Source organism: Gavia stellata, chromosome 16 (assembly GCF_030936135.1).
Source record: "Gavia stellata isolate bGavSte3 chromosome 16, bGavSte3.hap2, whole genome shotgun sequence".
Lineage (NCBI taxonomy): Eukaryota > Metazoa > Chordata > Aves > Gaviiformes > Gaviidae > Gavia > Gavia stellata.
In genome coordinates, this window is record NC_082609.1 from 3,664,029 (window position 1) to 3,685,313 (window position 21,285).

General features: G+C 53.8%; 1 protein-coding gene across 1 annotated transcript in view; it reads left to right on the plus strand.

Annotated features, from left to right (window-relative positions):
• The window catches only part of JADE2 (jade family PHD finger 2), an 81,971-nt gene that overhangs the window by 34,594 nt on the left and 26,092 nt on the right, over positions 1-21,285 (plus strand). The window contains exons 5-6 of the mRNA XM_059825209.1: positions 8,970-9,139; positions 20,718-20,929. Of these exons, the coding sequence (XP_059681192.1) occupies positions 8,970-9,139; positions 20,718-20,929 (382 nt within the window). The remainder of the gene's footprint in view (positions 1-8,969; positions 9,140-20,717; positions 20,930-21,285) is intronic.

Consider the following 21,285-nt stretch of genomic DNA (forward strand, 5'->3'; position numbering starts at 1 on the left):
CTTTTTAAAGTCGTCGTGTGCCACAGGAGAATTCCCCCGCGAGTGGAGCTGGCAGTGAGAACAGTATCAGCATCCGCTGAAGGTTGTTGGCAGAGTTATCTTTCCACTGACTTTCCTAAGCTGATTTATTTATGGACACTGGACAAGGCTAATTTAGACTGGAACGTAGGTAAAGAAAAGCTGAGTGACTAAAGCCTTCCTTTTAATAAAATTAAGTATTTTCGGAAGAGAAACACTACGCAGGATTAATTATTTCTATCTAGCATGTTAAAAGGGAGCATATAGAAAAAATGCCTTCTCCCTTCAGCCAAGTGAAGCGTTCAGTTTACAGAGATGAGATTAACCATGGGAATTTGCTGAGTATATTTTATTACCGCAGAATCTTCTCCAGGGTTAGATGTGATCCTCAAGAGTGTTGGGGTCCACTTACTCCTTTTCCTCAAGTGCCCTCGAGACCCACTTTCAGACTAATGGCCTCAGGTTTGTTGTGCTTTTCAGGCTGATCCCAATTTTCGTTCAAATAAGCCCTTGATTGATACAGGTGTTTTTTTTTAAATGCCATGTCTCTGGCTGGCTGGATAAATAAAGGACTAAATGCTCCTCCAGAGCAATCGAGCTTCTGCAAATGGTTCGGCGCTTGGCGGAGGCTTTGCCTCCGTGATGCTTTGCCGTGGGGGTGCAGGGAGAGCCGCAGCATCTCGGTGGTGGCACATCACCAGCGAACGCCAGTACCAGTGGCTGGGATGGGAACGCGTGTGGTCCCACCATCAGAGCCCTGCCTGGAGAATGAGTCATCTCAGTAGTGCATGGCACAGCGAGGGCACACCTTGCCCTCGTCCCGGGTCACTCGCTCTGGATCAGTGACTTGTAAGTCTGATAAGAAGTGACTTACCTCCTGGTTGCGGGTCTGCTGTGTTTGGGGGCTCCGTGATGGTGCTCAGGTGCAGGTAAAGCCCCTGTGCCACTGCGGAGCCGGGCAGGTCCGTCCTTCCCAGCACCGCATCCTCCGCCGTAGGGGCTGGAGGGACGAGCAGGGCTTTGGGGGTGACATTGGGGGGTGGTGGGGATGGTGTTGAAGAGCACTGGCAAGGCGGAGGGCCAGGGGACCTCGCAGCTCTCTGAGCTGTTTGGTGGCATCTCTGAGAAGCTGTTGCCCAGGACCACGTTTTTTCCCCGAGAATGCCATCGTTTGGGGAACATGGTGTTTGCTGTGCTCTTCAGCAGCGCAGTGTTTCTTTTTTACTTTCAGCAAAAGCAGGCTTTTTACTGGCGTAAAACTTCAGGGTCCAGCGAAGAGGTTTCTGCTTGAATTTTTTTAAGGTATTTTTGAGATGAAAATCCTTGTGTTGCGGTAATAGGGTAATGATTCTCTGTAAAGCACCTATGTTACACTAATGAACTTTCAGGCCATGCCGTTTGTTTCTGTAGTGTTTTCATTTCCCGCTTTGGCATGATTTATCCTCTGCCGCCGGCCCATTCTGGTGCATTTGAGACATTCCCTGTCGGGGTATGGGTCACCCCGGCCTCGCAACGCTTTCCATCCCCAACCCAGGGTCGCGCTCGAGACTTTTCTCTCAACGCCCCCTCCACGTCACAGAGCCTCGGAAGCTCAGGATCTTGCCTCGTCCACGCGCTTCATAACAGATTGCTTGCTACCCAAGACTCTCTTGCTCTAGTTCAGCTTGAGAGAGGTGACTTAGGGCTTTTTGGAGCATGTTCTTGCTTTTTGTGCAGACCCAGTCCGGGTGGGTTGGTTGGTCATGCCCTGCACAGAGTCCCTGGCTGCAGGGATGCTCGTGTGTCACCATCACCATTTATTTGGAACATGCCAGGACTGATACAGCCCGGGGCTGCGTGTGTCTTGCCCTCTTTGAACCGAGTCTGGGGATGAATAACTAAAGCATCAAAACTCTGGGGGAATGGGAAAAACCCTCGAAGACACGTGAAGTTCCTCTTGTGCTGGGGAGAACTGCTGGTGCAGGAGCTGGCCCCAACAGAGATGGCAGGGCAGCACAGATGAGCTGGGCTGATGAGTTCTCAGCCTCACAAATGCCCGGGTAATGAATTTCCTGGCGCTGCTTTTGCTGTTTACCTGACTACCTCTGCTTTTTTAAAAAGGAGAAAATTTTCTAAACAAGCCGACAGAAGCCCTTCGATACTGATAAAGGGAAACGGGAAAACTGGTAATTGAGGTAATGAAGAGCTTGACTCTTGCTTTCTCTCCGAGAAAGGAAAAATCAATGGAGCGCCTGGGTGGCGGAGGGGGTGCGGGCGCTCTCCCAAGCCGAAGCAGATGCCAGGGCGCAGCACAGCCATGCCATTGGCTCTCACCAAGGGTGAGGAACGGGTATTTTCACCAATCTTTAGAAAACTATCTCCTCAAGCATGTACCTGCCTATTGCCAGACTCCTCCGGGCACCTACTGCCTGCCACGGCCCCGGCAATGACGGTGGGCATCCCATATCTCCCATCACACCGCGGGCGATGATGTCTTGCCGTCCTGAAGCAGGTAGGAAGTCCTGCATCTTCCCCACCATGCCTGAGGCTGCAATAGGAGAGGAAAACTAGAAAGCAAGACTAGAAACAAGAGAGGAGGGTTGGTTCCTATGGGATCAGCGATGCCTGAACCCAGGACGTGAAGAGTATTAGCACGTCATGCAAAATTCACCGCAAAAATTGTGCGAGTTGGTGGCACGTGTGCAGACGTGGTCATCAGCCAGCCTGGGTTCTTCTTTTTCCACCAAGCAGCTATTTGGAAATGTGGATGTTTCCGAAGGGATTAAGCCCTAGTCCTGCACAAAAGCAAAGCCCTGATGACGTCCCTGCCAGCCCCAGCTCTCGAAGCCCAGCGGGAAATGGGCAGGAGATGCTGGCGAGGGCGGTTTCTTCCCTTTTTCTGGTTGTGCGTTTGGGCAGCACAAAGCTTACGGCTTTCCGGGCTCCAGTTTTCTTGATGTTATGGTAGGTGAGGAGGGGTGCGCAGCACAGTCTGTTTTCTGTGTTGCTGTAAGTCAGGGCATGGGTTTTTCCAAAGGATTGCTCTCTTACATTAAATTGTAGGATCTCTTCTTTCCACTGCTTCTCCTAGCCCAAGGCAACTGTCTCTGCAGGCATTGATCTTTATAGCTGAACACCGAGAAGCTCTTTGCAGGTGTGTTAGCGTGTGTCAGGGAGGAACGGCCTGCTTTTTAGGAACATGATTTTACCCACTTAAGCAAATCCAGGAGTTGACAGCAGGCTGTGCCCCTCCGGGCATCGCGTCCTGCTTGGTTTTCCCAGAGGCTCGGGGGGTCCGTGCGAGCCCCCGGCACTGGGCAGCCTCCTGCACCCCCGGAGCGGGAGGGACACTCATAGGAGCAGGCGTAGCCTCTCCTACGGTTTGCTGAATTGTTTGCGAGCCATAAAAACCTCGTGTTTAACCAAGTGCTGCAGATGAGTCAGGGGTTTGATCTGGACCAGGCTTCCAGTGGGTCTTTGTAGGGTTATACGAGCTGCTCGCTGCATAAAAAACCAGTTTTGCGGTTATTTCTGAGGTGCCATTGGGCAGCAGGTATCGGCACCGCTCGAGTCACGGCTTGGAGCCACCCGACAGGGCAAAGTGTCCCGACGAAAGGCTGTCCCTATGGCGCTGGAGTCTCATCTCCCACCGGTGCAAATCAGGCTTAGCTATGCTAAAGTTGTAAAATTCATGTCAGAAAATGAGTGTAAGAGACCCTGAACCTGCAGTTTTTGCTTTCCGATCAGGTACCCTACATCAGGTTTCAGCCTCGCTGGGTCTGGCCGTCGCTGGGCGCCTGTGATCTGCAGGTAAGGTCTTGATGGCAGCGTTAGTCTTCCTGGGACCGGGGCGCAGCGTCCCCCCGGCGTGGGCATCGCCTGGGGAGGCTCCGGCTGGTGCGTTTCCCTCCTCCATGGCTGCGTTGGCCTCACAGGCTGGTTATAGGGGCAGGTTTCACACCAAGGGGCTCGGTGGGCCGTGGACCCTTTGGGACGCCTTTCCTTTTTCATCTCTTCCCTTGGTTACGGACAACAGGTTAGAAGTTCTCCTCCAGGCGCCTTCTTTGTGCAGTTTATTTTTGCACAAGAAATAATTATTTTATTTATTTTTTTAATAATAAAGAAATATTTTACTTATTTAATTTCTAGCCTCCTCAGTTTGCTGGTATTTGAAACGGCGAGAATATGGCACGAACGTGTCCCGGCATCCCCGAGTCTGAATTAATGCCGTGGGATGCCAGCCTGTGCTGCCGGATCAGCGCGGGGGCACGGGGTCCTGCCCGTGAAAAGGAAACTCCGAAAGTAAAGTTCAGTGGGTCTTTTAAGATACATTTCGTATTAATACTTAGTCCTTAGAGGACTAATAATTAGTCACAGAATCAAACCGCGGTGAGAAAGGAGCCGTGCAGGCAGCGCGGGGCTGCGGTAGCCGAGTGCTGCAGCACTTGGTTAACCCTCCCGATAACGTGTGTTTCCAGATGGGGGGAGGCACCTGCCATCGCTGCGTTGGCACGTTTCAAACCTTTTAACTGAGCGCCAGCGAGCATGCGGAGCGCGCCGTTAGATCTTTGTATCTTAATTAACTTGATCTTCATCATCAGTGACATGGTGAGAAGCAGAGAGTCGCTGCGTGAATTCCAGTTCCCGTTAAACCAAAGCAAACTCCGTTTAATGGCATGGTGTTAGGAAGGGCTGAACATCGAGCTTTCGTGCCGGCGGTGCTGTTACCGTCAGTGACCCCATGAAGCTCCCTGTGGTCTCTGCATCATCAGCGCAAAGCCAGGACCCGAGCGTCTAAACGCCCGTCCAGGTTTCGGGGGGGTTCGGTAGCGTTCGGCAGGCAGCTGCGTGACTGGGGAGAGTCACTTGTCTCCCATCTCTGAGCGTCAGGGTCAGCAAAAGTCCTTTTCCAGGAGGTGATACCTGCGATAAGAAGGCAGAGCCTGCACGCACACATCAGGGCTGACTTGCCCAGGCTTGGGCGGGCGCCGCGTCCTGCACGCCGGCAGCACCGGCAACACGGTGGCTCGGCTCTCAGCGGGCAGTATCGTATGTACCACGTTATAGATACCCCGAAGAGATTTCTCCGGTCACCATCAGCATCCTTATCAGACCGAGCGCGTTTCAGTGGCTGTCAATACAGTGAAAGACCTGTTCAGGCGGCCCCTTTGGTATGTACACAGAGCATTAAGCTTTGCGCTTTTATGCCAGGCTAAAAATAGCGGCTCCTTTCTCCCGCCGTCCCGAGCATCCCCGGCTGGCCCTGTGTCAGACTCTCACCTGCGGCAGCCGGCTGTTCGGCGAACAGCTTGTGTAACTCGGCTTAATGAAGGCTTACGGAGCTGTCCCTGTGCCTGCTCAGGCAGTTCTTTCCAACAGGAATATTCATTGCAGTTGGAGGATTTTTTCTTTTCTCGACAGCTTTGAGCTTTCTCCCGTAGGACCGCTGTGCCCAGCCTGCCTGCGGACCCACCGAGGGCTGGGCGCTTGGCAAAGCTGAGCTGGACCTGGGCTTGGTCCTCGGGCCAAGGCACGTTGCACCAGCCACTTGTGTATTTTAGGGGTTTGGGAGCTCCTTAGATGAGAATCCTGAAGCCTGATCGGAGCAGGCATAGTTTCAGTGTTATTACTGCTGTCTGCATTAAATACAGACGTTACCGAATCCCCAAGCCCTGTCCTAGATTACAGTGAGCTCCTTTTAAAATCTGGGGACTGCGAGCTGTCTTTTCATGGGGTTAGTTTCAATTTGGAGATGTCCTCAGGGCATTGGGGCACATCTTTATTTTCAGTTTACTGGTGGGAATAGTAAGGCAAAAGAGGCAAAAAGAGCCCCTTTCTTGATGTTTCCCTCTCTGTGCAATCAAATTATTGCTTCTCCCACTGGTGGCTCTGGGAGGGCTTCCAATGGTCGTGACTGCCGGGGACAGCAATTAAACCATGTGTCTGGGTCTGGCGAAATTCCAGGTTCATTTTCCTGCCCTGCCACAGATTTCCTTCCCAACCTTGGGCAAGGCAGGTAGGGTCCCCTTCCCAAGGGCAGCTGTGCATGAGTTTCTTCCTTTGGCGCTTACAGACCTTGGAGCATCTGGTACCAAGACTGAGCTGGTTCCGCGATGGACACGATGGCTTTGCCCCAGACACATCACAGAGCACAAGGCACTCGATGCTCTGACATTAACTTAAGTATCAGGACAGAAGGCAGATAAAAGTCTTGCAGGGGCCGACGGGCTTCCCAGCCGGCGCTGGTGCCAGAGCAGGGTTGGGTCCTCGGGCTTTGCATGGCAGAGGAGCTGCTTGGAAGGAGATGACGTGCTGCAGCGGGTTGCTGTTTGCTTGTTTGTTTCTTTGCAGTGTCTTTCTGTGTTGACATTTGTGCCGGGAGGTGGTATTTTGGGGAGGAAACGTGAGCTGTGCAAATACTGCAGCGAGCTCCAGCTCTCAGCTTCGCAGAGATCTGTCAGCTGGCACCACAGGCTGCTTTTCATTTCCAGCTTGTCCTCTGCTTGCATGTCATTACGCGCGACACTGTTGACGTGTGCATGGCAAGCGTCATGCATGTTGCCGCAGGGTTGCCAAGAAAAGGCAGAAGAGCTGACAGCCAGCGCCTGTTCGCTCTCTGCGCAGGGAATTTGCAGCAGATGAGGCAGCTCCTCTCCCCGTCCCTGTGGTTGTGATTAGAGAGCGCTCGGAACAAATCTCGCCGACCACCGTGGGATGTTCTCCATTGCCGAGCCTGCCGAAGCGCTGCCCGGCACGGTGTGAAGAGGGCACTAAAGGTGTGCGGCACGCTGGAGGCGTCCGGCAGCGGTGGGCAGCAGGCAGGCTGCCTGCAGCGCAGGGCTCGGTCGCAGGGGCTTGGCTGGAGGGTGTTTTAAATCAGGGGTCCTTCTGCCTGCAAATGGTGCCCTGGGGCGTGGATACCTGCACAGAGTGGGGTGGGCATCTCGTCTGGGCAGCCCAGGACCGGGATCCGATCTCTTGTTGTGCCCCAGTAAATCAGCAGTAATTGTTTCTGAGGAGATAACGGCTGGAGGAGTCACTGTTGCTATCAGTATTTAGACCATCATATTGATCACACCTCATTTTTCTCCTGTGAAGAGTTAATTTCCGTAGATGAATGGTAGAGCTATTGCTGTAGGAGAAGGAAAGCTGCCACGGAGCTGTGCTGGGGCCAGCTGTCAGTGCGAGCCGTCGGTCGACGTTGGTGCAGTGGGGCTGGAAGCGGAGAGCCCGGCCACGACTGTCGGGGAGAAGGCAGCAAGCAAAGCTGGGCGACTTCTGGTCACCAAACTATAACTCGTCTCTCCTGCGGTCAGGTCCCGGGCCGGGCGAGACGGGAAGCACTGGCAGAGCTGGGGCTTCCTCCGGTCCTTGGAGACCTCTGGAGAGACTCAACAGACGCCTCTGCTCCCGCTGAGCGCTTCGGGCAGAGCGCAGCGGGGAGAAGGCGCTGGCTGAGCTCACGTTTCCGAATGTAACTAGGACAGAGCATTGCGCTTAAATGCATCCGCTGGGCAAAGAGTCTCATATTCACAGGGCGCAGAGCGCGCGGCGGTGCCAAACCCAGTGCCGGCGTGCCGCCCTCCTGCCCGCAGGGTGGAAGGAGCTGGGGCGGCAGCGTGGCTGAGATGGCGGCGTGGTGAGCAGAAGCCCTTGCCGTAGCCCTGTCCGCGTGTTTATCCCATGTGCCTCCTGCCTTTCTGAGGGTATGGGATACCCCTTCGTGGCCATGGAGCAGGGATGGGTTGCTGCCGCGGTCCACCCTCGCCGACAGGACCGCTGGCTCCGGGCAAGAGCATCGCTATTCGTAACAGCCCTGGTCCTGTGCTTGCATGTGCTTTCCATATCAGATTTCCCAGTTTCACGGGCAGGACAGTGTATTTCTCCCAAACAGGCTGTTTCTGCCCTGATGTGGTATTCCTGCGTGAGCCTCTCCGCAAGCCCCCGTGGGGAGAAACAGCCCTCTAACATCAGGGGGAGCAACACGTGGTTGATGCCGGCGGCTGTAGCTGTAGGTTGAGTTATTTGACTCAGGAATCCGAACACGTAGGAGGCTGCTGCCACCAGGCTGGTGGTAATGCAAGGCGGGGAGGAAGAAAGGAGCCACGCAAAGTGGAAAAATGGCTTAATTTCTCATGGTGTGAGGGGGGAATTGGAGAACTGTTGAAGAGCCCGTGTGTTCCCGTGGAGAGCCTGGCGCAGAGCCGCCTGCTCGGTGCTTCCCCGGGGCTGCTCTGCAGCACGGAGCCGTGCGAGGCACGGGCTGGGTTGTACCGAAAAGCATCAGTGGGTGTTCAGGAAGAATGAGATGCGGTGGTAAAGCCCGCGGGCAGCACTGATACCAATTTTATTTCTGAAGGGATTGGTGTTATGCCACCCATCTGCAGGAAAGAATATGCTGAGGCAGACAGAGGCACAGGCCAAAACCCAAATTCCTGATTCCCAGACCACTCCTTCCCCTCCTGATGGCCGCCCGAGGCGGGTGGCTGTGGCACCGCAAAGGAAGCCAGCCCAGCGGGAGCCGGAGCCACGCCACAGCGGGATGCGGGCTGGTCCTCGGCGGCAGGCGCAGTGCCGGAGCCGTGCCGCCGCGCTGCCGCCTCCCCATGTCGCTTTTCTCTGTGACCCTGGGAAAAGCACAGGTTTGAGGTCCCAGGAGCGAGAGCTGGCAGCTGGGCTGTGCCCAGTGTTTCCTGAAAATCAGCTTGTTTTGACGCATCCCAACTCAAAACCATCATGTAAAGTACCCAGACCAGCAGTCTCTGGGAAAGTGCTTGTGTCCAGGTTGTGGTCCTCGGAGCATCCGAGGCACAGGAGACGACACCGGGTGCACAAAACCCCTTTGATTTTGCTGGGCTTGCTTTTCTCCTTAGAGTCAGGTTTGTACACGGCGTGGTCGCACCTCCATGGCAAGAAACAGGATAGTTTGGGAAGTTGTAGCTCTTTCTCAACCTCTCCTTCTTTTCTTCCAGGATCATACCCCAGCTGGAGAACTCGCCTTCACAGGTTTCACCTAGTAGCCTGCCTGGCTCTGAGATTTCGGAAGCTACGAGGACTTACTTGCAAGGAGTGAGCCGCTATGACCTGGACGAGCTCGATGCTTGCTGGTTGGAACTTGTTAATATGGAGCTCAAGGAGATGGGTGAGTATTGCTGTTGTTTTTCTCCTTGCCTGGGCATCCCAGAGCGGGCATTCAGTCTTTTTAAGTAATCACGTTGAACAAAAGACCTTGAAGAAGAAATCTTTGTTGAGGCTCTCCAAAAGAGATCACATGGATTGCCGCAGCGCAGGATCTTGAGCGCATTTCGGTGCCTCTCACTGATGTAGGGGTGATGCAAGGTGATGCAGGTGATGCAAGAAGAACGGCGTGAACCAGATGATGGTAGGAACCTGCCCTGCCCCGTGGAGCAGGGCTCTGGTTTGCAGAAGTACCGATAGATCCAGATCACTCAGGACCGTGCTCTGATTGCACGACCATCGTCATCTCCCATACTCATCCCTGCAGCATCTGTACTGCAGGAGGAGGTGTTGGTCAGGATGGGTGTGTGGACCCTGAGTCCCCTTCCTTTGGCTGGCCACACGTGGAAGCATTTCTCGAACGTTTCTCCAACTGTAGCCAGCTGGGCAGATGGAGTCAGAGGGAAGAGGATTTCCTAGTCAAAATGTGTAATTCTCAGAAATGCTCGTCCTGGGTTGTCTCTCCTTTCCCAGGTGTCTCTAAATATCACAGCGTGGTGTTGCCTGCATCGCTGCTGTTACATCACTGCACATTCTTAAAATCCATTAGTGCATTTCGGCGGAGGGCAAGTACCTCAACTTGGAATTTGACCATTGGCACTAGTGCTTAGCATGGTCTGCTGGGCAGATTTGTTGGCACAGACACGTGGGTGTGTAGTCCTGCCAGACTGTGGAGGGATTTTCCAGTCCTTGTTAGGTAAGTAAGGGTTGCTCTGGTGTGGCTGCTGCTACGCAGGTAAGAATAACAATGCAATAAAACATTCACCTTGTGAGGTCAGTGAAAGCTGAAGCGTGTCTACGTGAAGCATTACTCCCCGTTGCAAAGGTCTTTCAAGGGTGAGACAAAGTATGTTATCAAGTGCTTGAGCAAACGGGATCGTGCACTGCTGAACAGGAAGGTTGTGCTGAGTCGCACAGCGTGCTGGCTGAGAGCTGCAGCGAGATTCAGTAAGATTGCAGCAAGATTTCCTTCAGTAAGCTTGCACGGAGCATAAATGAGCTCAGAACTTGGCCACCGCATTGGCTGATCTTAGTTGCAGAAGATCTCTGTTCCTCTGGTGTACTCATGAGTTACAACCAAATTTTGTCACCACAAGCTCCAGGACCTTGAGAAAATTGTAGAGGCTGCTTTTAGGGTTTGGCTAATGATCTATTATGCGTATCCCATGTCTGGGATTTCCCGTAATCTCAGTGTTGTGGAGCCCATAGTATCACTAGCAAATCGCAGTCAGCTTTGTCCTCATTAACTGGTCCTGCATTAGCAGCCTCAGCTCTGTCATCAGCACACCCAGGTTTTGGGATACTGGCAGTTACAGTCAAGTCCTTGGGCAGAGCAGAGGGTGCTCCTGGGCACAGCCGGGTGGCTCGGTCCTGCTCAGGTGCCTTGCAGAGGATCCTGACACACCACAGCCGCCGTTACTGCATCAAGAAGGCAGCTAGTACCACACTGGACATCCCTCTGACTTCACCGTGCTTTCACTGTGTCTCCCACTGCATTTCCCTCACCGTCTCCACAGCTGGTTGGCCGTCAGAGGTGTCTCTGGGCTCCAGAGAAGGGTTGTCTGTATTTCCACTTCCCCCTTCTACATATTTCATAAGTCTCTAGAAAGGCAGCGGGCAGAGATTTGGCTTCTCCAGCTCAGTTGGGTTAAATTTGGCTCGCTTTATTATTTCTGCAAAGTATTAGGTTACAAATGCAGTGTCTTAAATGGCTTTCAGATGTGGAGCTCCCACGCTGATGGATAGCTGGAAGGTTGAGATGAGACGGGTGCCGTCGGTGCGCGGGTGGAAGCGTGCTGGGGGAGAGAGGCGGCTTCGCCAGCGGTGCAGCCTCAGGAGCGTGTTGGATTTGGGAGGGGAGCTTGAGCATCGTCACAGCCGTATACTCCTGGTAGCCCCGCTCCTGGCAGGCGCGTTGGGTGGGCTGGCATCGCAGCATCCCGGCGAGCACACCCTGAACCCGACGTGGGGACACAGGCGGTGCTTTGCCACTGACCCTCTGTGCAATTTTGAGCAAGCTGCATTTTTCTTCCTCCGGCTCCTCGTTTATCAGCCAGTCAGCTTTTCCAGGGACGGTCCTTAGGAGGTGTTTGTGCAGCACCAGGCTGGATGGGACCACGGTCTCTCATGCAGCCCATGAGCCCTCCTGCCGTAACCAGCTATAGACGGTGACAACGAACGCAGGGGATTTCAGCAGTGGTAATGCAGCGCGCCTCGCTGTCCATCAGCCCATTTCTGTTGCTGAATGAGCACTGTAATTACTGGCTGAGCCGTAAATATGCTGGGGAGAGAGCAGCTTTGAAAACCAGCGTTTGGTGTGTGAAATCCACTGCGGATATGGCTTCAGCCCGGAGGATTCTGGTATCTCGCCCCATCCCCCAGCCCTCCCGACTTCTCTAGCAGCGCGAGGGCTCGTGCATTTTTTTCAGTGACTTGAAAGGGAAAACATGTGGCATTGATTAATAACCCATCCCCGGCGCCACGGGGAGCTGGCTGTCTGGCAGGTAGGGAGCGGGACGGGTCGGGACCACGGTCGCATCACCCGCGCTGGCTGCTGCCCGGCGGGCTGGACCGCAGAGGCTGCGGGGCATCGGGGCTGCGCGGGCAACGGGCTTCTTTGGAGCGGGGGAGATGCGTTTTCCTGCCCGTGGAAGTGATGGGGTTTGGGTGCACGTAGAGGAAAACTGTTGCAGGAAATCTGTCGCTGCTCACCTCCTGGGCTGTGCCGGAGCGGAGGCTCCGCTCCCTCTGCTTCCCATATGGGAGAAGCCACGCAGCCGGGCGCAGCGGGGATGGGACGTGGGGCTCGTGCCCTTCACCGCCCGGCGCAGAAGATTGCCGCCTGCCTGGGTTGGTCTGAAGGCAGGCCATAAATAGCGCTTTCTCCCGGAAGCCCTCAACATTAATGACATACTGAGATTTCCAAACCAGCTTTGCTAATCTCTGAGATCATTAACATGACTTAACTGGAGAATTGCAGCTTCTCCTCCTATTCGGAGAAGCCGGGAGTTATCTCCCAGCGTCAAGAGATATGCAGAAGTTTAAATTCCTCCGGGGTGTTTAGCTGAGCTGTTGTCACTGGGCAGTTCAGGGGCACAATGTGTCATTCCCAAAATATTTAATGACAAAGAAGGAGCCTGATCTCTGACTGGCTCTTGAGGAGCTGCCGGGAGGAGAGCTGGAAAACACCTATGAGATCATCCATCTCGCTTTGCCGTTAGCGTGGCGTTGATCCACGTAGCACATAGCACATGCCTTTTCCAGTCCTTTTTAGGTCACCCCAGGGATGGAATTTTATCACCGAGATCAGATAAACCTCCAGATAGCTCCAGCTCTCTGCGCTCTGCCGGCTCCTCTCCCAGTTAGGTGGAATTGCTCCGAAAAGCAAGAGTTTTTCACGTAAAACAGCTTTAAATAGTTTAAACCCACCAGTAAGATGCCTCAGTAGCTGTTACTGCACTCAGTAGAAATGTACTGCTTGAAGAACTTCGGTGCGCTAGAAATGACATCAGTATTTATGCATGCCGAAATGTTTTATTTGTTGCTGCTGCAATATGAGATAGTAAAAGAAGTGGGTCTGAAGGAGTCTGAATGAAACCCTGAACCAGATTTATGTGTACACTGCTCCAGGCAGCCCAGGCCTTTCCTTTTAGAGGAAAGTCTTCATTTTTCTATTAACGTTTTATGCTGTATTTTGTGATCTGCACTAAATCCAAAGCTATTGTAAGAGTGGGGCTAGAGAGACTTCAAAGACCAAGGCTGAAAGATCCCTTTGTGGTGATCGGCACTTCATAAACACACAGAAAATCCTCAAGAAATTGCTAAAAACGTTGCCGGAATCAATTTTGCTGAAGGCAGAGTCGAAGTTTCTAAGTATTCCCTTGACTTAATCCATATGGTGTATGCTGCTCACATATGCCCACCACAGCTTCTATCTTGGGAGCTGGAGGTGTTCCTGGTATTTTATGGCAGGAACATGCAAAGGTCACATTTATTGCTTTTGAAGCTCCGGGGGGAATTCATCACTGCATACTTGAGATATGTCTGTGTACTAATGAGATGATACCTCCCTCGGCGGAGGTGAGATTGGTCAAGCAGACGTGGAATAAACCCAAGTCGGCGGAGTAAGCCCGGGGAAGGTGTGCCTAATGGAGCAGAGGCTGCCGTTAAATGTACGCCGTGGAGAGCGGCTGCCTGCCACCCGGCAGCGCCGAGAGTCCTTGTCCAAGGCTACCCCCATCCCACCACGTCCTTTCGGGATTTGGGGAGCCCCCTTTTCGCCCCGAGGCAGCACATTGGTGCCCCCCCGGGTGCCCATCACCGTAGCCAGGCTCCATCCGCTGTGCCGGGCCACCCCAACATCTGTCATTTGAAGCTCTTCCGTTATTTTAACGACTTGGGGCACGGTTCCCCGCCGTGCGGTGGTGGCAGAGGCACAGCCCCGTTCCCCGATGGTGCCGACAGCCGGAGGGAGCCCCACAACGGGGACCGCTGCCCCCCGATGTGGGGGATCCAGGGGCTGCCGTCCCCCGGGCTGGGATGCTCCCCAGCCCCGGCTGGCGGGAGGATGTGCGGGGGTCTGTCCTCCGCAGTGGGATCCGTGTCCTTTAACCAGCAGCCCGGCGTCCCCCTTTCAAGTGTCAGCCCCCCAGCCCGCGGCCGTAAGGGACCGCTCGCAGCGATGGCCCTTCCACCCCTTTCCCCGCCATGCCTCCGCACCCGGGCTCGCCCTGCTTGCCGCGCATCGCTTGAGAAAGCATAACCCATTAATAATTCAGGGTCTGTTTGTTTGGGTTGGGTTTTTTTTTTTTTTGGTCTTGTTTTGAGGAAATCCTGCCAGTTTGGAGCTGTTTTATAATATGTCTGTGCTGCAGCCCACAACAAACATCCGCACGTAGCCTGGAATCTTTGTTCTCCGCCGAGATCATAAGCTCATTGCACAAGTCATCATTTTGGCAGCAGACCGGTTTGGTGCCTGGATAGATGAACCAGCAAATTGTCCACTGCTTGGTGGTATGTTACAAACGAGATGTATTTAATAGAGGTACTGATGGGCAGCGTAGAAGTGTCTTGGGAACAGATTTAGGGCTGGAAGCTGTTCTCGGTTACATCACTGTCAATCTGGATTAACGCCGTTGGTATCAACGGGAGGAGGACTTGCCCAAGCAGCCCGTAGGCAGGCGCCACGCTCGTGCTTGCTGGTGGGCTGTTGCTCTTAATGTAGGGGTCGATACCCCAATTTAACACGAGGGCAGAACTCACCTTGTAAACAGGCAGGTTGGCGAGCCCGGGGGGTAAAGCAGCACAGCAGTGACGGCAATCAGAAATGATCACAGAATCACAGAATCACTAAGGTTGGAAAAGACCTGTAAGATCACCAAGTCCAACCACCACCCCAACCCCACCATGCCCACTAAACCATGTCCCGCAGTGCCACGGCCACACGGTCCTTGAACCCCTCCAGGGATGGTGACTCCACCACCTCCCTGGGCAGCCTCTGCCAGTGCTTCACCGCTCCCTCAGCAAAGACATTTTTCCTCATATCCAGCCTGAACCTCCCCTGGTGCAACTTGAGGCCATTTCCTCTTGTCCTGTCACTTGTCACTTGGGAGAAGAGACCAACACCCACCTCCCCACAACCCCCTCTCAGGTAATTGTAGAGAGCGGCCCGTGGAGAGTTGCTGAGCAGCACCCGGGGGGTTTGGAGAGCCGCAGGTGGGTGCGCAGGGGTGCTGCCTTTCTCCTGGGTAAACAGCATCGCCCCCCGCGACCACCGACGCCGGCCAGGGTGCTCCTGCCCGGTGGGAACCGGTGAGACGCGGCAGTTTGCCGGTGTGCCGCAGCATGGGGCGGCTGAAGGGAAGGGAGGGAGGAAGACGGAGGAGAGTAATTCAGGCTTAAACAATCCCGGCTAATTTTGTGTGAAAATAGTCTCAGCCTTTAAGCTTATCTTTTAGCAAGGAAATCCAGAGATATTTTCAGGTGGCAGTTCCTTTAGTTGTTGGCAGAGGTGAAAACACTGTGAGCTTCTGGAAGGGAAAACTGAGCTTATTTAACTCCTTATAGAAACAGGTACTGCAGGAAAGCTGAGTATAGATTAATGTATAGATCAATGTATTAAATGTGTCTAGATTATGTATTAATGTACAGATTAGCAGGGTCGGAGATCAGTGGGAGACGCTCTAGATGTTTTGCCTCTGCTTTTTTCAGCACAGTTTTTATGTCAAGTCGTCGTTTTGCCATTTCCATAAATTCCTTGCGGTAATTGCGGTAGTTTCCAGCAATATTCCCAGTTTTGCTGCTGGATGGAGCGAGGAGGCTTTCATCAGAAGTGCTCCGGGACAGCTCTGTCAGTGCCGAGCATCGCTGGAGAGAGACGGCAGCTTATAAAGGGGCTTCTAAAACATGTTGTCATCGTCTTACATGTGAGCAATAATTGATGTCGGTGGGTGGCAGAAAGGGTGATAATTGGTTTCTGTAAATCTTTTAAGTGCGTTAGCAGGATTGTATTTGTAACAAAATATCTAGAAGTTTCACGGCCGATGCTCAGCTCGCGCAGGTTGAGTGTCGCTGTTTGTTTTGTTGGTCACACTTTACGTTAAGGGTCTGTTTATAAATGACATTGATAAAAGATTAACGTTCAATTGCTGCATCTCCCAAGCGTTGTGTGCCTGCAGGTGATGGGTTAGAGGTGGCTGGGGGAGTCCCAGGTAGCCTGGTGTGTGTTCAGGGGGTTGTCCGTCACCCCCTGACCTTTGCAAAGGATGCTCGGGACAGGACCCGGGATGCCCAGGGGAGCACCCAGCCTGGGGCAGGGGGTGGCTGGTGTCCCCGTGGGTGCCTTGAGTGTGTGGGTGCTCAGCTCCCGGGCTTATTCAGAGGCAAATTATGCTTCTCCCAAAGTGTCCTGCATGGCGGTGCCTAAACTCAGTTTTAGCATCTGGTCAGTGCTTTTTATCCTCGGATTGCTTTCATTCTCCCGGCCTCTGAGGAAGCAGCTTTGCAGAGGCAGGAGCCAAAGCCGGCAGGTTTGAAGTGACTGGCCGAGGGCGAGCAGGAGAGACCGTCTTTGAGCTGGAAGGAGATCTCGGGAGCCCGTGGTCCCCATGCCATGTGCCACCCCTATCTCATCAGGGAGCTGGCCCCCTTTCACGCTCAGTTTTTCAAAGGTATTAAGAGATAAGCCTACACCTCACAAGTGCTTTCCTTTTTTTTTAATTAAAAAAGCCAGTAATTTTGCTTGTTTATATATATTTTTACCGAAAAGTAGACTCCAAGGTTTATAGCTTGTGAATCAACTAATGGCACAGCCTGCAGTCCTGATGACTGTTTGCTCATGAGCTGTTTTATATCCAGGTGTCTTCCACAGGGTAAAAGAATTTATTGTTTCAGTAAATTGATTTTAGTGGAGCACAGTTTAGTCAGAAATAGGTCTCTGTTTTGTGAAAGGTGGCTCTTCAGCTATTTTTTTTCTCCCCGCACAGCGAGTCGGCTCACACCATGATAAGGAGTAGCTGAGAATTTATTTAGCAGAAGAATATTGCTCCTTCACGCCACGTAAATTATGAGACTACAGAAATAATTATAATGGAGAGTGGCGTTGTGTAAAGGAATGTGCTTGCTGGTTCTCCCAGACCCGGCACCATGGCTTCGGTGCCAGCCCAGCGATCCCAGCTCCTTTGGGATAAAATATTTAAATTCTGTGTTTCAGCTGCGGTATGCGCAGTTGCTCCAAAGTTTGGGGGAGCTGAGGTGCGCAGGGTCGGGGTGGGCACCTCCGGAGCCCCCCGGGGATAACAGGGATGCTGGGCGGCTGCGGAGCTGCAGGGATCGTGGCAGACCCGGACGGCAGAGATACAGGGAAGGGTTTTCCGCTGGGATCAAAGTTGAAACGAAAGGCCGGGTTCCTACACGTTTCCCCTTCCTGAATCAGATCTGGAGCCCTGTAGTGCATCATCATCAGGTGCCTCTTCTCCTCCTCCATTTCCAAAGCAAAGTACCCCTTCTCTCCGAGGGATACTTCCTGTGGCTGGGCACGCGCTGCCCGCCAGCATCCTGCTCCGGCCGAGAGAGGATCGCTTTTCTCCGGCTGGGATGTTGGGACTGCCCCCTTGGGAGACAGTCCTTCCCACCGCGGAACGATGTCGGGGGTGTCCCATTAAAACCAGTCATTGTTACCGCGCTCGGTGTTAATGGGGAGAGGGTACGGGTGACCCCCTGGAAGGGGTGATGGGACATGGAGCCTGTTACTCCCCTGTCAGTGTTTTGGACATGGCTCCAAATCGCCGGTGATGATATTGGTGTGAGATTGAGTTCTCACTTCTGGCTATGTCCCTCCAGACAGAAGCTATGGAGAAGTTTGCAGTTACGTTGGCTTTCTTTGCAGAGGCTCAGAAAAGCTTCGTTTTCTCCCCCACCTTTCATACAAGACCTTGGCATACCTTAACCAGGTAAAAATACCTTTCTCTTGGTCAGCAGGTAGAGCCCCGGTCCTGGTGATGGTCTCAAGTGTGAGTTACCCTCTGGACGTCACTGGATTTATTCATTGTAGCCAAGATCAGTATGTGGGTCTTCACTTTTCCTTCCCTGGGGACAACAAGTGTCCCTTGTGCATGTGCACAGGGAGTGTTTTGGTGGAGTATTTTTTTCGTTTTCCTATTTAGCTGGCCACAATCAATACAGATAGCGTTTTCGCAGCCAGAAAGATGACAATTTTGTGAATGGAGTTTAATAGCACAAACTTTATATGATGCAGAAGGAGATAAATGGAGCACAAATGGAAAAAGCTCTTCACCCCCAGGCCCCATTGTTTAGTGTTTCATAAGCGATTAATCGCTTCATCCCCATCAAGTGCAATTGTCAATTCAATAAGCTCCGAGGTATTCTGAATGGCGCTTGGCAAACGAATTCCTAATGTAATTACATCTAAATGGAGTGTGAGAGCGCGCGTGTGTGCGTGTGGGAGGGAGGGAGAGATCTATATTTTTCGGTGTAACGGTATAACAACCACATTACGTGTAGGCTGATAAGGAAACCCCGCTGGGGTGCTGGTCTTGCTCTGGCGCGTGAGTTTTGGGACCGGCGGGGACTTTCTCCCCGGCGTTAGGCTGGCGACACGGGGGCATCGCTGCGGATGGAAAATGCGGGAGATGGGATGGGAGCCGGTTCTTTCCACTTGAGGTCACAGGGGAACGGCGGTGATGCCAGCGCGATCCCGGCGATGCCAGCGCGATCCCGACCCTGCGGGCAGGTCAGGGTCATGATTCCTGTGGAAATCCCCCTCCCTTTCCTTCCTCGCGCTGCCTGCAGCTGCCGGCTCTCTGCCCGGCCTCTCCCCTGAGCACAGGGCGGCTCTGGAAAGTGCGTGGGGAAAAGCACCGGGAACACTTTAATGAGAAGAGGAGAGAGAGCAGAGCCTGAAGTGTTGGGAGAAAGGGAGTAACTCCAGGCTGACACTCCGGTGCCCGGCATCATAGTCACAGATGTGATCTTGAAACGCTGACCGGGAGCTTATTTAATGCTCGCGTGAAGTCGAGGTTTGCAGCTCTCCCATCAAGCAAGTGCAACACAGGTGGTGTGTTTATAAAGGGACACCGTGAAGGCAAAAATAATGCGCTGGTGTTGTCTGTAACCCACTCCCTGCCCTGTTGCAGGATGCCAAGAGCAAAGCCGGTGGCTCCCTCCCGGCTGCGGCGCGCGGGGCTGGCCGTGCCGCCGTGCCAGCGCAGGATGCTTCCCATGGCTGAGCTCCAGCCGCCCCCCGGGCAGGCTGTACCAGCCTGGGGCTCGGCAGAGATCCCGCGCCCATCGCCGGGGCTGCGCGGTAATAAAACAGGTATTGTCAGGTTCCTCGGCGTGTTGCGGCACAGCAGCCCGAGCGCTTGAAAGGGCTGTGATAGGGAACGGTGTTGTCTGTCTTAGATGGTATCTCAGACTCGACACAGACATGTAAAATGCCAGGCTAGATGTTTGCAGAGACTTGTCAAGCCAAGGGAATCCGTGCCAATGCGAAACATTGGGGAAGAGCTTAAAAAGGCAGACAATGGTGTGTTTGCTTGCCGAGCTCGCCTACGGGTTGCTTTCCCCCTTGACAGAGTTTTTTCAGCCGGTCCGTGGCCGTCGGGGGAAGGTGCAGCCTCTGCCAGCATCGGCCAGCCGGAGGGGCCGGGAACGCTGCCCGGGACCCCCATGCCCCGTCCCCCCCAGCCCTGGGGGCCTCTCGGGGCCCCAGAGCTCAGCATGGGACAGGGACGTCACACTGTGGCTCAAGAGGTGCCCAGGTTGGCAAATTTCTCACTGAACTCTTAATTAATAACTGCTTTACATTAGTACTTCCTCAAGCCTTTTTTTCCCTTTCTCTGCTCACAAATGAGGTATTTTCTCTCCTTGCCTTGCAACAAGAAAGGTGGACGGCAGCGTGGCTCAGGCTCCTCCACTGTCCGGTGCGTTCTGGAGCATCCTGGCCGTTATCACGGATAATATCCGCGAATGAAACGCAAAGTTTAAATGTTTTGTATTGCATCCTGCTGGTATCTCCGTCCTCGTCTCCGTGCCTTCTCCGGTGATGAAATAGTGCTCACGGGGAGACGGGGTGCGGTGGGGGCTTAACTCAGCCTCTTACGCCCCGCGGAGAACCTCGCTCCTGCTGCTGACAGATTTTTTCCCTTCTTTTTTTCCCTTACCTGGAGTGACCTCATGTTGCGTTTGTGGCGTCTTTGGGTGCGGGCGAGAGGCAGCGCCTTTGGGAGCAGCGCTCGGCGTGGCACTGTTTCGGTGCTGCCGAGCTCCTGGCAGCAGCATCCCCGCCGTAACGGTGGCCCGGTATCCCGCTGCTGGAGGTTGCTGCTCTGAAAAAGCCTCTCCTGGTTATTGGCCTCGTATTCCTGGTTGAAACCTCTGATAAAGCGCCTTTGCCGCTTCTTTCCGCTAAAGGTTCTGGTGCGGGGGGGTTCAAACACAACACAGCAGATCTGAGCCCAGCCCCGCCTGGGTCTGACCTTCTGGTTCCACTAAACCCAACCAGGAAAAAAAAAACCACCTCATTCATCCTCAATTTCAGCCTTTGGCTTCGGTTTTACAGTTCCGTTTAATTGGCCTTAAAAGGGTCAATTTTCAGTCTTAACAATTAAAGCATTGACTTTGCGTTGCCAAAGCTTGTCTGAGCCCTCGCTGCAGAAAGCATCTTTGCAAAACTTGTCTCCTTGAACATTTAAACTGTCAGACCTAATTATCCGCCTTGCTTCAGCTGAATGGGTTTCTTTCCTCTCAGCCAGCAGCGATATTTTGTTACTGTCTATGAAACATAAACTGCATCCTGAGTTCGAAGCAACCGTTTTCTGAATCGCTGCTCTTACCACCGCCGCGGATTTGCCTCTTGAGTGGCGGTTTAAAAATGCTCAGCCCTTTGCAAAACGCTCCCCGAAGGCGGCCGGGCTCCTGTGCCGGAGCCGCATCAGTGTCCTCCCCTTCCTTCTGCCTTGCAGAAAAGCCCGAGCTGGACGAGATCACCCTGGAGCGAGTGCTGGAGGAGCTGGAGACCATGTGCTACGAGAATATGAACATCGCCATCGAAACGGAGGAGGGCTTGGGCATCGAGTACGACGAGGACGTGGTGTGCGACGTCTGCCGCTCGCCGGAGGGGGAGGACGGCAACGAGATGGTGTTCTGCGACAAGTGCAACGTCTGCGTGCACCAGGTGAGCCCCCGCCGCGGCGGGGAGAGCGGCAGGTTTTGGCTGCCTGCACGTCACACTCCCGTACCCTCCTCTGGGTCCCCCCCGTCCCCACCGTCCCCCTTGCCCCGGGCTGCTGTAGACCCCTGTTAAGCTCTTCTGACGGCTTCCCAGTGCGTCTCCAGCGGAGCGAGGGTAGCAGCGGGGGTCTTGGATAGCTGGCAGACAGCAAACGTGCTTTCCTTACTTTCTTAGCCCCAACCCTTCAGGAGTGCCCGCAGAAATGCCCACCCAGAGGTTGAAAACCGCTTCCTGCGAGCTTGCTTTGCCCCCCCTCCTCCTTATTCTCTGGTCTCTGTGGGATTTTATGCCTCCTCTTC